Raw genomic sequence first — 13,025 nt, 5'->3', positions numbered from 1 at the left:
GTGGTTATAGTTTAGACTCTGTTTTTTAAAATCATATCAGTAATGATATTGGTAACTGATGCTGCATGAAGAGCTTCAAGGTCCTTTAGTGTGATTACACTCCGAGTGATAGAAGGTGTCAAACCAATGAAACTCCTGCCACTGGCTCTATTTCTACACCAGGGCTTCCAAAAGTAGAGACGGGGACCCCTTAAAGGACATGAGATTACTTTTCACACCATTGAGATGTGATCGCTGAGGGACAAAATGTCTAATAAAATACATAAATGTGAATATCCCATAAAAAACAGCCATGAAATAAGTAGATTTCACATTTATTTGATTCTCTAAAACACAACCCAACTATTAAAACTTAAATCAAATTGAATTAAGATGGTAAAATGCAAAATTAAGTTTAATAACTGCTCTAATAAATAAAAAAAACAACATTTAGGATTATTAGCTAGGTAGTTCAATATAATTGAAAAGATAAATGTATTAAAAAATATATATAATTACTTCAATATATATGAATAAATAAAAAGCAACTCACTCAATATGTATTTTAGGGGCCCCCCAATCTGTTGCATTATTTTTTTTGGGGGTACCTAAGATCACAGAGTTCTAAGGATTTATCCAAAAGCATCTTTTGAGTACAATTTTTTTTAACTTTTTAAAACTTTTTATTCTACAGCCTATGGTGGAGGCCTTGGGTCTCTTCCAGGTAAATAAATATGTTTCTTCCTCTTTGTCTTCATGTTACCTAAATAACAGTAAACACAAAAAAAGGCATTCCTCCTGAGCCACCCTCTGCTTGCTTGTTATGTACAGATAACATGGTTCTTGCAGATGATTTGATGCAGTAGTCATTATCTCTGAAAACACAGCTGCAGACAGCGAGGGCTTGCCTGATTGAGATATAACTGATTGTTTTCTATTCTTCACCAGGATATGGAGCATATCCAGGTGTAGGGTACCAAGGCGTACGCCCAGGTTAGTGTTTAATCATGGCTCTATTTAGAACCAAATCACATCCAGCTATGGGTTGCAGAGTGTTTTGCGAGTTCGCAAATTTCTATATGATACAACTTTAAGTATATTCTTGTGTAACATTGTAGAGCATACTGTTCTCATACTGTCGCAAAAGTTTTGTGCAACTTAAACTATCTATTAGCAATGCACATATTCACTATAAGTAATGTAGGCTAAACCCAGACATTTGTAATATCTGCTTTGATTTAAAGAGACACTACAGTTTTCTAATGATGCTGCCACCTGTGGCCAAAATACAAAACAGCAGCAATCATTTGCTTATTCTCGTAGTTCGCTCTCGTAATTAATAAGGGTTTAAAAAAAAAAAACTTTTTTCACCTTACATGGAGTTGCCATTAGTGTCTAAGTTGAGCCTGATGCTGGTCACAAGTATAAAAAAAACTCCATCTTGAATATAACTCTTCGATTTGTTGCTAGGTCGGTCCCATTTAACATGGATGTATTTGACGTTACATCTGCAGAACGTCCGGCTGCTCATCAAATTATATTTTAAATGTAAACGGTAAAACAAAAATGCTATTTTTAATATATTGTTCAATACAAAACTTACATAATATTTCTTTAAACTTTATTGAGTCATTTTATTGATCAAAAGGCTTTGAGAAACTAAAACTATTTGACTAACCAAGACTTCTGTGTTTTCTCTATTTTGTCTGTGTAACACTGCAGAATTATTCAGTTTTCTTGGATCGCCTCAAACTTAATTTTTTTCTTTCCTTTTTTTTAACAAAATCACATCTTTCCATCATAACATAACCCTTACTGGCTGGTATTTGTGATTGTAAGCCTTCACAAGGTTTGCATTGGTACTGGTGGATGCATGTTACCAACCTTGTGATATAGGAAAATGTATTTGTAATTGATGTAGCCATTATGTAGACAAATTTTCCCCCTTCTCATTCTTTAAATATTTTTGTGGGGATTTAGCATACATGGAAAAGTTTGAATTCTAATCAGTTTTCCTTTGAAGAGTGATGAGACTTCAGAGGTATCATGTATTGAATTTGAACCCAACATTCTCCTCTAAACTGTACTAAATCTGACTAGAGGAAATATCAAAAGCAGATTGCGTTTTTTTTTTATGCAGTGTACTGACTAATGACACGTACTTTTTACATTTGAAGATTTCTTTGTCTTTTCAGTCACTAGATCTTCAACTAATTTCAGACCACAAATGATTTAGTCTTTGGTCCGTTATAAAACCTTTTTAAAGCGACATCTATTGTCTGGATGAGGAGTTTAACCGTGCTTGTTTAATGGCCAGTGGGTCTGACCTTGAGGAAACATGCTGACTGTCTCCTGGCCCAAAAGGAAGTTGTGATCGCATGATGATATTTCTCTGCCAGGTGTGTCTGCAGCAGATTTGGGTGGACCTGAAGGGGCAAGTCTGGCAGCTCAAGATTTTAACAGAGAAACAAGCAGAGCTGTAGATCTTGGAGAACAAGAAAGATCACTTGGAGCTGGATTGAGGAGAAGCAGCATCTTTGGTCCTACTGTTCCCAGAATACATGGAAGAATCGAAATTAACAGAAACATCGCATCAAATCATAGGCCTTCATTACCTCTTGATAAACAGAATAAAGTTCCTGGTCTTCCAGCTTTCCAAAAATCATCTCAGGGATATAATAATGGGGGCAGTGAGGCAGTGTTAGCAGGCACTGGTAATAGGCAGCTTCCTTTTGATCAAGACATCAAAAGTCTGGATTCTTACAGTTCTCCACTTTACAGCCCCAGAGATCCATCAAGTGGAGGAAATCAAGATGCTAAAAATGTTGGACCTCTGGGTGATTTGTCAGAACCTTTGGGCATAAACCCATTAAATGGTAAAATGAGCAAAGGCCGTGGGTGTAAAACTCCTCCTGCACAAGGGCAAGATGTCAATGGCAACGTGTTTTCCACTGTACAGCATCCAGCAGGGATAAATCCTTTATATGCACCTGCAAACAATGAAGATATTAAAGGACCTCAGGCTCAAGACAAAATTAGGCCCAAAGATGGATTCCAGACATATGATCCGGTCATCCCAGGTGAAAGTAGGACTCAGAATTTGGGTATCACATTAACTGGAGAAGAACAGCAAGTTAAGGGTTCTACCCAAGAAGATGCCAGACATCTTTCTGAAGTTCAACATGTAAACAAAAAGTCAAAACCTCTTCGTATGCCAGGGCAGACTGAGAGGAATACACAGGCAGCAAGTAAGAGAAAAGCTTTGTCCTTTTAATCATTTTACTGTTTAGGAAGATCATATTAACCTTTACAGATTTTCAGCAAAATTCTATCACTCATATTTTTGGAACTAGGAAATTTAAACATTCTTCAAAATTTTCTTTTTTTATATACATATCATCAGCAGCAGCTTCATTACAATACAGAGCCCCACAGGGTTCTATTCTCAGCCTTTCTTTTTTTATTAATGCATCCTCTTTCTTTTCATTGCTTTGTGTACAACTTTCCAATTACCTCCAACTGATGGAGTAAAATAAATATTAATACCTTGCGATATGATTTTCAGAACATTATATCTTGGATGGAGATAAACTTTCAAAGCCTCAAAGAAAATGAAACTGAATATCATTGAATGCTTACAGGCCATAAGAAACTGTCCAATATTTCTCTACTTAAGGCACAGTTCTTTGTGTTGGTTTTTAACTCACTGTTAATAGCTATATTTATAACTATAACTTTGCAGGTATTTATATGAGTAAACTGATGCTCAGTTTACTCATATTTGTATGTTGCTTTCTCTCAAATATTGTGTTTTCTCTTTTTATCATGTGTATGGGACTTTGAAAGCAGTCGTTTACAAAGGCTTTTTTATTTTGACCTTTACTGATGTAATCAAAGCCTACATTGTAATTTAAATGGCAGGAAAACTTGTAATATTGTAAGCATGAGTTATTTACAGACAAAATATCATTACACTGACAAATATTCAATTATCTTTGGTGTTTTGATTAAAACACCATTTAGTGAAAATACACGATCCTCCACAGATATAGATGACCCTTGTTAAGATGAATCAAAGTTCTTAGAAATGTCTATCATTGAAATAATTGAAATAAATATGTTAATTCTTAGAATATGTTGATGCCCTCTTGGCATCAACCAGTTTCATATGGACAAATTTGTGCTTTATTTGGCAACCAGATGATTGGGAGACAGGTGTTCTACTATATAGAAGTAAACAGGTGACTTTTTTCCACTTGGAATTTAACTGGAAAAATGATTTTCAATCATTATATGAATAAATTGATGCTCAGTCTACTCATATTTGTATTTTGCTTTCTCTCAAACGTTGTGTTTTCTCTTTTTATCATGTGTATGGGACTTTGAAAGCAGTCCAATTGAAAATGATTTTCAATTGGAAAAGCAAGTAAATGTCCATATCACCAGTTATGATTATTGTTTCAAAGAGGTTTACATGATCAAGACATATTATCCTTATGCTGTTATCCACATCTGATTGTAATATATAACATTTTCAGACTGCATTCCAGGGGGTTCATCATCTGCTTTTCTGGAGTTTTTCCATTAATTGGTTCCAGTGTCTTTGTTCCACCATGCATTAGTTACTCTGTTAAAGAAACGCCTGACTGATTTTAGTTTTCCAGGTGAAATGAGAAAAATTTTGTTTCTCAGTTTCTGTTGGATTTGTCTGCAGGTTATATCGGAGGAGCAGGAAACTATCTTGGAGCGAGCCTGGGTGCTGCAGGCTATGGAACGGGTAATTACTTTCCCTTCTAGCAGATGAATATGATAATGATAAAAATATCATTATGATAAAAATATTTCTTGCCTTTTTCTCACATCTTTAGGACAGGGAGCTTATCTGGGAGGTGCTGCAGGAAAACTTAATGGTCAGTGATCTTTCATTTATTTATGATTTCAAAGAATACTTAGATTTTTGATATTAACTTCTGCCTTTTCTGAATCAAACATCGTAGCTGCTGCTGCTCTCGGACAGGGCGCGTATCCTCAAGGTGTTGCAGGGAAAAACGGTAAGGAAGTGCATTTATTCTTGCATCTTTACAAAATATATTTTTTTACTAGTTTCCTAAGAAAATTTAAAGATGCAGTAAGAGAGCACAGACTTAATACAATTTGTTTATAAGCTAGATATGAATTTTGGTGCTGCATGATATATGAGGATCAGAGCGATTGGTCAAATCAGGCAATGTAGAACACGATAATGTGTTACATGTAGTATGAAAAACTTCTCCAGATGAGATGCATTTATGCTTTTAAACTTTCTTTAAATATTTGGACAAAGTCATGATCTGGAGTTCTCTTTGCCAGGTTTTATAGTCAGCCTTGCTAAGTATGTTTTCCTTTTTGTGTTTTCTCTTCTGTACATTAAAGTTTATTTAACTTGATAAAAAATTAAGAACTTCATATGATTCAGGCATAAAAAAAACTAAGGGATAATATATTGTGGTTGTGATTGAGAGAGGTAAATACAGTAGGTAAAGAAAATTAAGTGAGTAACTAAGTAAGTAAGTAAGTACATAGCACCTTTCTTCGACAAGCGACGCAAAGTGCTGTACAATATTAGCCATAAAATAAAAAGCAGCACTATATAAAATACATGTAGACAAAATAAATACAATTATAGCAGCCCTTGGTAAAATGAGTTTAAAATGCTTGGTTAAAAAAGATTGTTTTTAGTTGTTTTTAAAAATCATCCATGGAGTTCACTAAGCACAGGTAAAGTGGTAGAGCATTCCACAATATTTGTGCGATCTATCGTCTCTCGACCTGAAACAGGGCTGAGGAACCAGTTACAAGTTCTTTTCAGCAGATCTTAGACTGTGAGCAGAATGGAGAGGCTAATGGCGCTAATGGTCAGGACCAGAATTTTAAGGTTTATGCGGTATTCAGTGGGAAGCCAGTGTAGAGCTTTTAGGACAGGAGTTATATGAACTCAAGGTTCTTGCTGCAGAATTTTGCACTAGCTGCAATCGAGCTTTGCCTTTTTTGTTTAGACAAGTGAACCGGCTATTGCAGTAGTCCAAACGTGATGAAACAAATGCATGGATGAGCATCTCAAGGTCATTTTCAGAAACTAAATTTCTGAGTTTTAAGTTGTTACACAGTTTAAAGAAACATTTTTTATTAATTATTTTGTGTGCTTCTTCGGAAACATTACCTCATAAAATAAAACTCAGAGGAATGGGGCAATAATGAGTGTCTCAGTTTTTACTGAGTTCAGATGTGGGCAATTGTCACCCATCCACTTCTTTATTCAGGACAAACATTCAATCAGATAGTTTAAAAAGAGCAAACAGCCATTAGACACACACTTTGTGCATGTTATAAGGGTGAAATATTAGAGTATCGGCTCATTACAAGATCTTTATTTAACTCCTGACATAAGACGTTTCTTTTTGGATTTTTTTCTGAAGAAAACACTTAACAGCTTGAACCTGAGACCATTTAATGTCTCACAGTGAGACAGCAGAGAATCTGAGGCTACCTAATTTCCCTTGTAAACTCATTATTTTCCTGTCAGACAAAAAGCTTTGCCTCTCTAGCTCTTCTTTGTTGCGAGATCTCACTTGAGCTAAGCTTTATTGTTTCTAAAAGAAAAAAAAAAGTCTTCTTTATATTTAAAAACATTGTGATTCCTAATGTGGGCTTGTATAGCCAACCAGCTTCCCAAACCAAAATAAACTCCCTTTTTTTTAGCCTAACCGTATAGCATCTAATAAAATTTTTTTTTTTTGATCGATTATGACAGGCTATGGTGAAGGAATGACGGGATATCTTGGTGCTATGGGGGGTAACGGCTTGGGTAAGTGTAAACACATCAGTGCAGATGGTGAAAATGCATTAGTGTCTCGCATCCTAAGGTAATGTTCAATTAAAAATGCTTTTGTTTTTTCTTGACTGGTTTTGTTCTTGCTGTTGGTATGCAAGCAGGGCCCTGATAAAAGCATTCTTTAGTTGGCGTCTTTAGGTGTTTCACCATTTTATCCTTTTCTCTCAGCAGGCTACGGTAACGGATATGGAGATGGTTACGGAGCAGGTGAGTAAATTCATATTTGAGTGAAATAAAATAAAAAGGGGTAAGATTTGGTTTAGCTAAAAAGAAATTAGTTCAGAGACTTAAGTAGTGCTAATTAGAACTATGTTTCAGGGATTGGTTACCCTGCAGAGTTAGCTGATGGTGCTGAGAACAAAGCAGGGAAGATTAAAGGTAATAATAACCTGTTGGAAAACTCCAACAGGTGATGACACTAACTAGTAGATGCTTAGGCTGTCTTCCTGTTGGTGCCGAAGTAACATATCCTCTGGGTGTAGCTATTGTACCTTAATCATAGAAGCTGATTTCTTCTGGGAGTTTCTGATTTCCTGTTTTCATAGACGCCTTAACACTTAATATAAAATATTTTCTATTAACAATTTCATGAGTCAGCTGTTTTTTTTCTATTTCTGATGTTTCAGCTCTGAGCACAGGAGGCTACGGAGGACAGGTCCAGGAGGGATATGGTAAGAACTGACCCTTCAACGGACATTACTGGTATATAGTCATCAGGTCAAATATTCCGAGCATTAAAATACACTGAAATGTCCTATTTTAGTTCAGAGGGAGATGGTGCCCATACTCCTTACGTTAGAGTAATGATAATGATTCTTTTGTTGTTTTAATCTGTTCCTGAAATGCAAAAGGTCTCAGTTCATGGGTGACCTTTTCAGCAGAACTATGTCCAGCTGGCTTAATATTTCATTAGCTTGAAGAATGACACTTCATAACATCCAGAATATATTATCCAACTTTCATTGGACTCCAAGAATTAGAGTAATACAATTTTTTTTGTGATTATATATTTGTTTTATGTTGTGCAGCCATATTTAAAAGTCAGAAAAATGTATCAACTTTAAGACAGAAGTCAGGAGTTTAATATAAAACTGTAAATATGACCAATAAGTACATTATTCAGACAATGCAGAACACGCTGATAGAGTCGCAGCCACATTTTGCTGAAGACAGAGATGGGAAGTAACGAAGTACAAATACTTCGTTACTGTACTCAAGTAGATTTTTCTGATATTTTTACTTTACTTTACTACTTATTTTTGTGGCGACTTTTTACTTCTACTCCTTACATTTTTACACAAATATCTGTACTTTCTACTCCTTACATTTTTTTAAATTGGCTCGTTACTTTAGTTTTGAATCATTTCAATGGAGTTACCATTATTATTTTTCACGTCATCAATACCAAATTAAATCTCATTGGATGGGAATCTACGTTGCATTTGACGCACCACTACAAGATGAATCGACAGATTCGGCGGTATTCATTCGCGGCAAATCATTGCAGCTTGGTGGCGGTGTAGTAGTATGGACGACGAGATGATTGAAAATAAACACAAGTCCTATTGGCAGACATCCATTTAAAATGTAGGCAACGGCATGAAAAAAGTGGTTTCTACTTTTACTTTTATACTTTAAGTAAATTTACAAGCCTGTACTTTGTTACTTTTACTTGAGTAAAGAAGTTTAATCAGTACTTCCACTTTTACCAGAGTATTTTTTAACACAAGTATCTGTACCTTTACTCAAGTACGGAAAGCGAGTACTTTTGCCATCTCTGGCTGAAGAAGACTTCAACTGTCCTTAAAGGCACCAGCTGATCCATGAATGAAACTCCTGAAATTTGTTAAAGGCACCTCTCTCACTGACCTGATCGAGGATCCTGACAAATCTGCATCCCTCAAGTGGCCTCTCTTTTCCCCAGCACTGTTTTGTTGACTAAGTCACTTCCTGTTCCTAGAAACTAACCTCCCTTATAAGGAAAATCCTCAGTTTAGTAGAAGGCCCAGAAGACAATTCCTGCTTCCTGATTCTAATTAAAAGCACAGTAGATTGAAGAAAAGTTTGTTTGTGCAAGATTGGGGATTAAAACTTATTCTGACACAAAATTAAGTAGGACATCGTCTCCAATTGGGGTGTGGTCTTAATAGCTGTCCAAAATCAGATGGCTCCATTTCATTCCCCTGAAACGACAGTATCAAATATCCTATGCTAACAAAATTACACAGAAATTACCTCTTCCATTCCTAGCTCATAGATTCTGCACACAAACTGGTTTTAAAAAGAAACAAGCCTTGGTAAAAAAAAAAAAAAAATTAATTGAGAAAGTAATCCTAACCCTAGCTCGGAAAAATAAAACATGACTTTGTCACTGAACCCTTTTTAATGTTGCTGCAGGAACACTTGGTACAGGACTGGAATCAATTGGGGGCAAATATGGTGAGTCCTGCAGAAACAACCTCATTGCGTTGTGAGTTAACAATGCTCTGCAAGTGTGACTCAACCATGTTGGATTATGAGGAGATGATGCATCATGTAGGTTAAAGGATGGCATAAGATCTGAGTCATTTTGATCAGGCATTTGTTTTTCTTCCAGGAGGAGCTGCTCAGGTTCCTTATGGTAACACTCCTGTGATCCCTGCTGGGCTGGAAGGTAAGAGCTTAATGTGCAGCCATCACAGTTATATGAATTAAAACAAAATCATGGAAAAGCCACTTTTAATTACTTTACAAACATATTTGTTGCACACTAGTTTACAGGCAAAAAAGAAAAGAAAGATTTCATGTCCCCATTTTACGTTTCATGCTGTTGTTTTTTTTTTTAAATCTTTTTTTTTTTTTCATCATCCTCATTTATTTCATTTTCCCAACTTTAAGAACTGTTAAAGGCTGCTGTCATTCTTTTAGGTGATGGAGGCTACCCATATGCTTCTCAGCAGCTCGGCCTTGCTGCTGAAAACGCCAAAACAGCCAGCAAATACGGTGAGACAGTGCAATCTGAGAAGAGCAAAAATGTGTGAAGCTGTGCACGACAGAATAAGGGCTGTTACTGTAAGATGTTGGTTAGCTTTTCTTTAAACAGATGCACGCCCTTTATGGTTAAAACAAACACATAAAACAATGCAGATTAGAAAAGGTGAAAAACAATAATATTTTCTTCTTTTATAGGATATTTAATTTTCTCTTTCTGCCAGCTAAATTGAACCATGTTGTTATTGTTTTAGGTGCTGCTGCAGGTTATGGGACCCGACAAACAGGTGAGTTTGCATCACTGTTTGAACAAAAACTTGCAGATACAAGCATTTTATATTCCTACCTTCAAGTTTCAACACCCTGTTTAGATTTTCAGAGATGACAATGTTAATACCGCAAAGCTTTGCACAACTTCTGTGTTGCACACATCAGCTACTCTTGATTTTATCGGGTTACAAAGTTCATCAATAATGTATACCCTCTATCTCTTTGTTCTCTAAATTGTGACTCACTGTTGCATTTTCTGTTTAAGGTTACGGAGCACAGCTTGGAGCTCCTCATGATGCTCTGGGTAAGTCAGAAAAACCAGACTTCCTCTTTCTGATCGAGTTCACTTGTTGATGATTTCATAAGTCATGTGCTCTAGCATGATACCATTGCTTTGAAAAAACTCACAGAGCAGAGCGTGACGAAAAGCTTCTAATGTCTGCTTAAGGGGAGGTTTCAGAATTACTGTGTAGCTCAACTCCTCGCCTTTTAAACACTAAAATCCGGTTCTTTACTAAACAAAACAAAGGAACCAAAAAAACAGCTTTATTCAAAAGTGAAACCCTTTATGCAAAGCCAGCTTTTGGTACCTACACTTGCATGAAAGTAGCAAGCATAATAGATAATATTCAGGTTTTTACTTTAAACTAAAGCTGTCAATTCAATTTACCTTTAAAAGACTTAACTGGGATGTTTTATTTTTTCACAGTGGAGCAGACTGGCAAATACGACGGAGTGAATGCTGCACTTGGTAACGGGTACAAAGGTGATGATAATGAAACTTTACAACAGAGCATTAAACATACAGATTATTTGGTCATGCAGAAAACTGGCTCACATGAAAGAAGAGCTCCATGGCAAATTAGGGAAATTAGGTTCATTTCTAAAGCAAACATGTCTTGAGTTTTTTTTTTTTTTTTTTTTTTTACAAATACCTATTTAATGAGGATTCTAAATGAAACAAAACAAAACAATACAAAATAGTGTAATAAAAACAGCATGGTTTTTCAGTTGTAAACCTTTCTAGCTGAAATAATTCTGAAAAATGTGGCATGCATTGACATACTTTGACGCCTGTGAATAAACTCAACTGTAACCAAATGCCCTCAGACTTTATTTTCGACCCGGCCCGTCAGCAATCGTATCATAGTTGCTACAGATGTTCTGTAAAGATGTTTCTTGGAGATCATTCATTAAAAAACAGCTTTAAGAAGAGCAAGGAACACAGCCTAGCGGTCAGGGAGGAAGTTGTGGGCAATTATAAAGATGAGTCAGTTACAAAACAGTGTTAAAAGAGAGAACTAATGAGAAAAGAAGTCATGAGGTTGATTGGTAACTCATCACGAGCTTCACTGATCCACAGTTTAGGTGGAAAATTTGTCAGGAGGCCAGCTATTCCTGCCCCAAATTTTGGCCTGTGTACTGTAGAAAGCTGGTAAGAAGAAACTATAGTTCAGATTAATGCAGTTTCATTTCCAGTTTGCTTTAAGCCCAGAGGGAAACACAGAGGATGGTGCTCGAGTTAGGTGATACTGAATGAAACCTTTTCTATCATGGTTGCTGTTTTTGATCTGTGTTTCTACTCAGGTTTTCATTTTGTCCTTTTTTTTAATTTATGTTATGTGTTTCCATATAGATTTATCTTGTTTTCATTAAGGCTTACTTTAAGTCTTCCTTTGTGTTTTAAGTTTATCCCTTGTTATTTAAGCTATCTTTATTTATTTATTCCAGTCTCTTCCCCAGTCTTCTAGTTTTTCCTTTGTCATTTTGTAATAAATCAGTTAATTCTCATTACATTTAAGTCCTGTATTATTCTTCTGTTGTCTAGACCACTATTAAAATTACAAACCTTCCTTTGACTCTGCATCTGGGTACTGCAAACCTCAACACATCCTGACAGTTTGGCCCACAGGAAAAATTATATATGCCAAGGAAAACTAACACTGGCCATCAGCCTGAACATGTTATGCCCAATTTAAATGTCGGTGGCAGCTTCCTTCTTTTGGGGACGGCTGTCTTCAATAGGGACAGAATTATTGATTAGAGCTGATGGATGGAGCAGAATTACAGGGCAGTCCAGGAGGGAACCAGGTAGTGGCTGCAAAGTCTCGATACTGGGCTGGAGCTTTTCTTTCTAGTAAAGAGGCATCTAGAGCTTGATTATCAGCTCAGTTTAAAGAATGGTCATGTTTAAGACTGGTCACAATCCAGGCCTTAAAGGTGAGTCTCAGACAAGACTTAAAAACTGCCATTTGCAGATGGTCACCCGCAAATGTCAGTGAGGTTCATCTATTTTTGATAGAATAATGGAAAAAATTTAGAGAGACAGAAGAAATCTCTTGTACTGGTTGAAGCAATATATGGTTCTAAAAGGTAATGATTTAGAAAGAATAAATATAAATGCATGCCACACATTTCAGAATTTGGTTGACGTTGTGAAAAAACTGTATAATGTTCCCTCAATTTTATAGCCATACACCACTTTTTTTCGGTATATTACATTAAATAATGGTTTGTGACAATATTAGAAAAAGCTTAAGTTCTGTTAAACACATTCAATGTAAAAAAAAAAAAATGCATTTTTGCTCCACTATTGATTTTAAAATTGTGTCTTTGTCTTTAACCAGGTTAAGAAGTTGGCCTCTTCAAGTGGATCTTCCTATATTTCTATTGTTTTACCTTTTTGATTTGCTTTTCTCATTGTTACCCATATTTGTATTGACCCTTCAAAACCTGCTGTACTCATCACCAATTGTTCTGTTTTATATCGTCAAAGTTTAAGTTGGATGATGAACTAAAATAGATGCAGAGTGCAAGAAATGTATGTTTGCTTGATGATCTTATTGTTTTAGTCCAATGAAGCATCATGTCATGTGACGATGAATAAAAAAAACCAACTTCTGAGTCAATAGGATCCGCCTTCATGTTTAAACAC

The 13,025-nt window shown here is 35.9% G+C and overlaps 1 protein-coding gene across 1 annotated transcript; it reads left to right on the top strand.

The window, feature by feature from the left end:
• The first annotated feature begins 671 nt into the window (after positions 1 to 671).
• Positions 672 to 12,999, top strand: LOC119783204 (spidroin-1). Its single transcript, XM_038284579.1, has 17 exons — positions 672 to 703; positions 928 to 972; positions 2,379 to 3,227; positions 4,694 to 4,756; positions 4,848 to 4,889; positions 4,977 to 5,030; positions 6,770 to 6,823; positions 7,022 to 7,057; positions 7,169 to 7,228; positions 7,477 to 7,521; positions 9,248 to 9,289; positions 9,447 to 9,503; positions 9,758 to 9,832; positions 10,075 to 10,107; positions 10,356 to 10,394; positions 10,800 to 10,856; positions 12,718 to 12,999. Exons 3-17 carry the CDS (start codon positions 2,861 to 2,863, stop codon positions 12,720 to 12,722), a joined length of 1,029 nt encoding a protein of 342 aa, XP_038140507.1. The 5' UTR covers positions 672 to 703; positions 928 to 972; positions 2,379 to 2,860; the 3' UTR covers positions 12,723 to 12,999.
• Positions 13,000 to 13,025: the final 26 nt, after the last annotated feature.

The sequence above is a fragment of the Cyprinodon tularosa genome, unplaced genomic scaffold (assembly GCF_016077235.1).
Source record: "Cyprinodon tularosa strain WSP-4 unplaced genomic scaffold, ASM1607723v1 ctg105, whole genome shotgun sequence".
Taxonomy (NCBI): Eukaryota; Metazoa; Chordata; class Actinopteri; order Cyprinodontiformes; family Cyprinodontidae; genus Cyprinodon; species Cyprinodon tularosa.
This window is presented reverse-complemented; position numbering and strand designations above follow the sequence as displayed.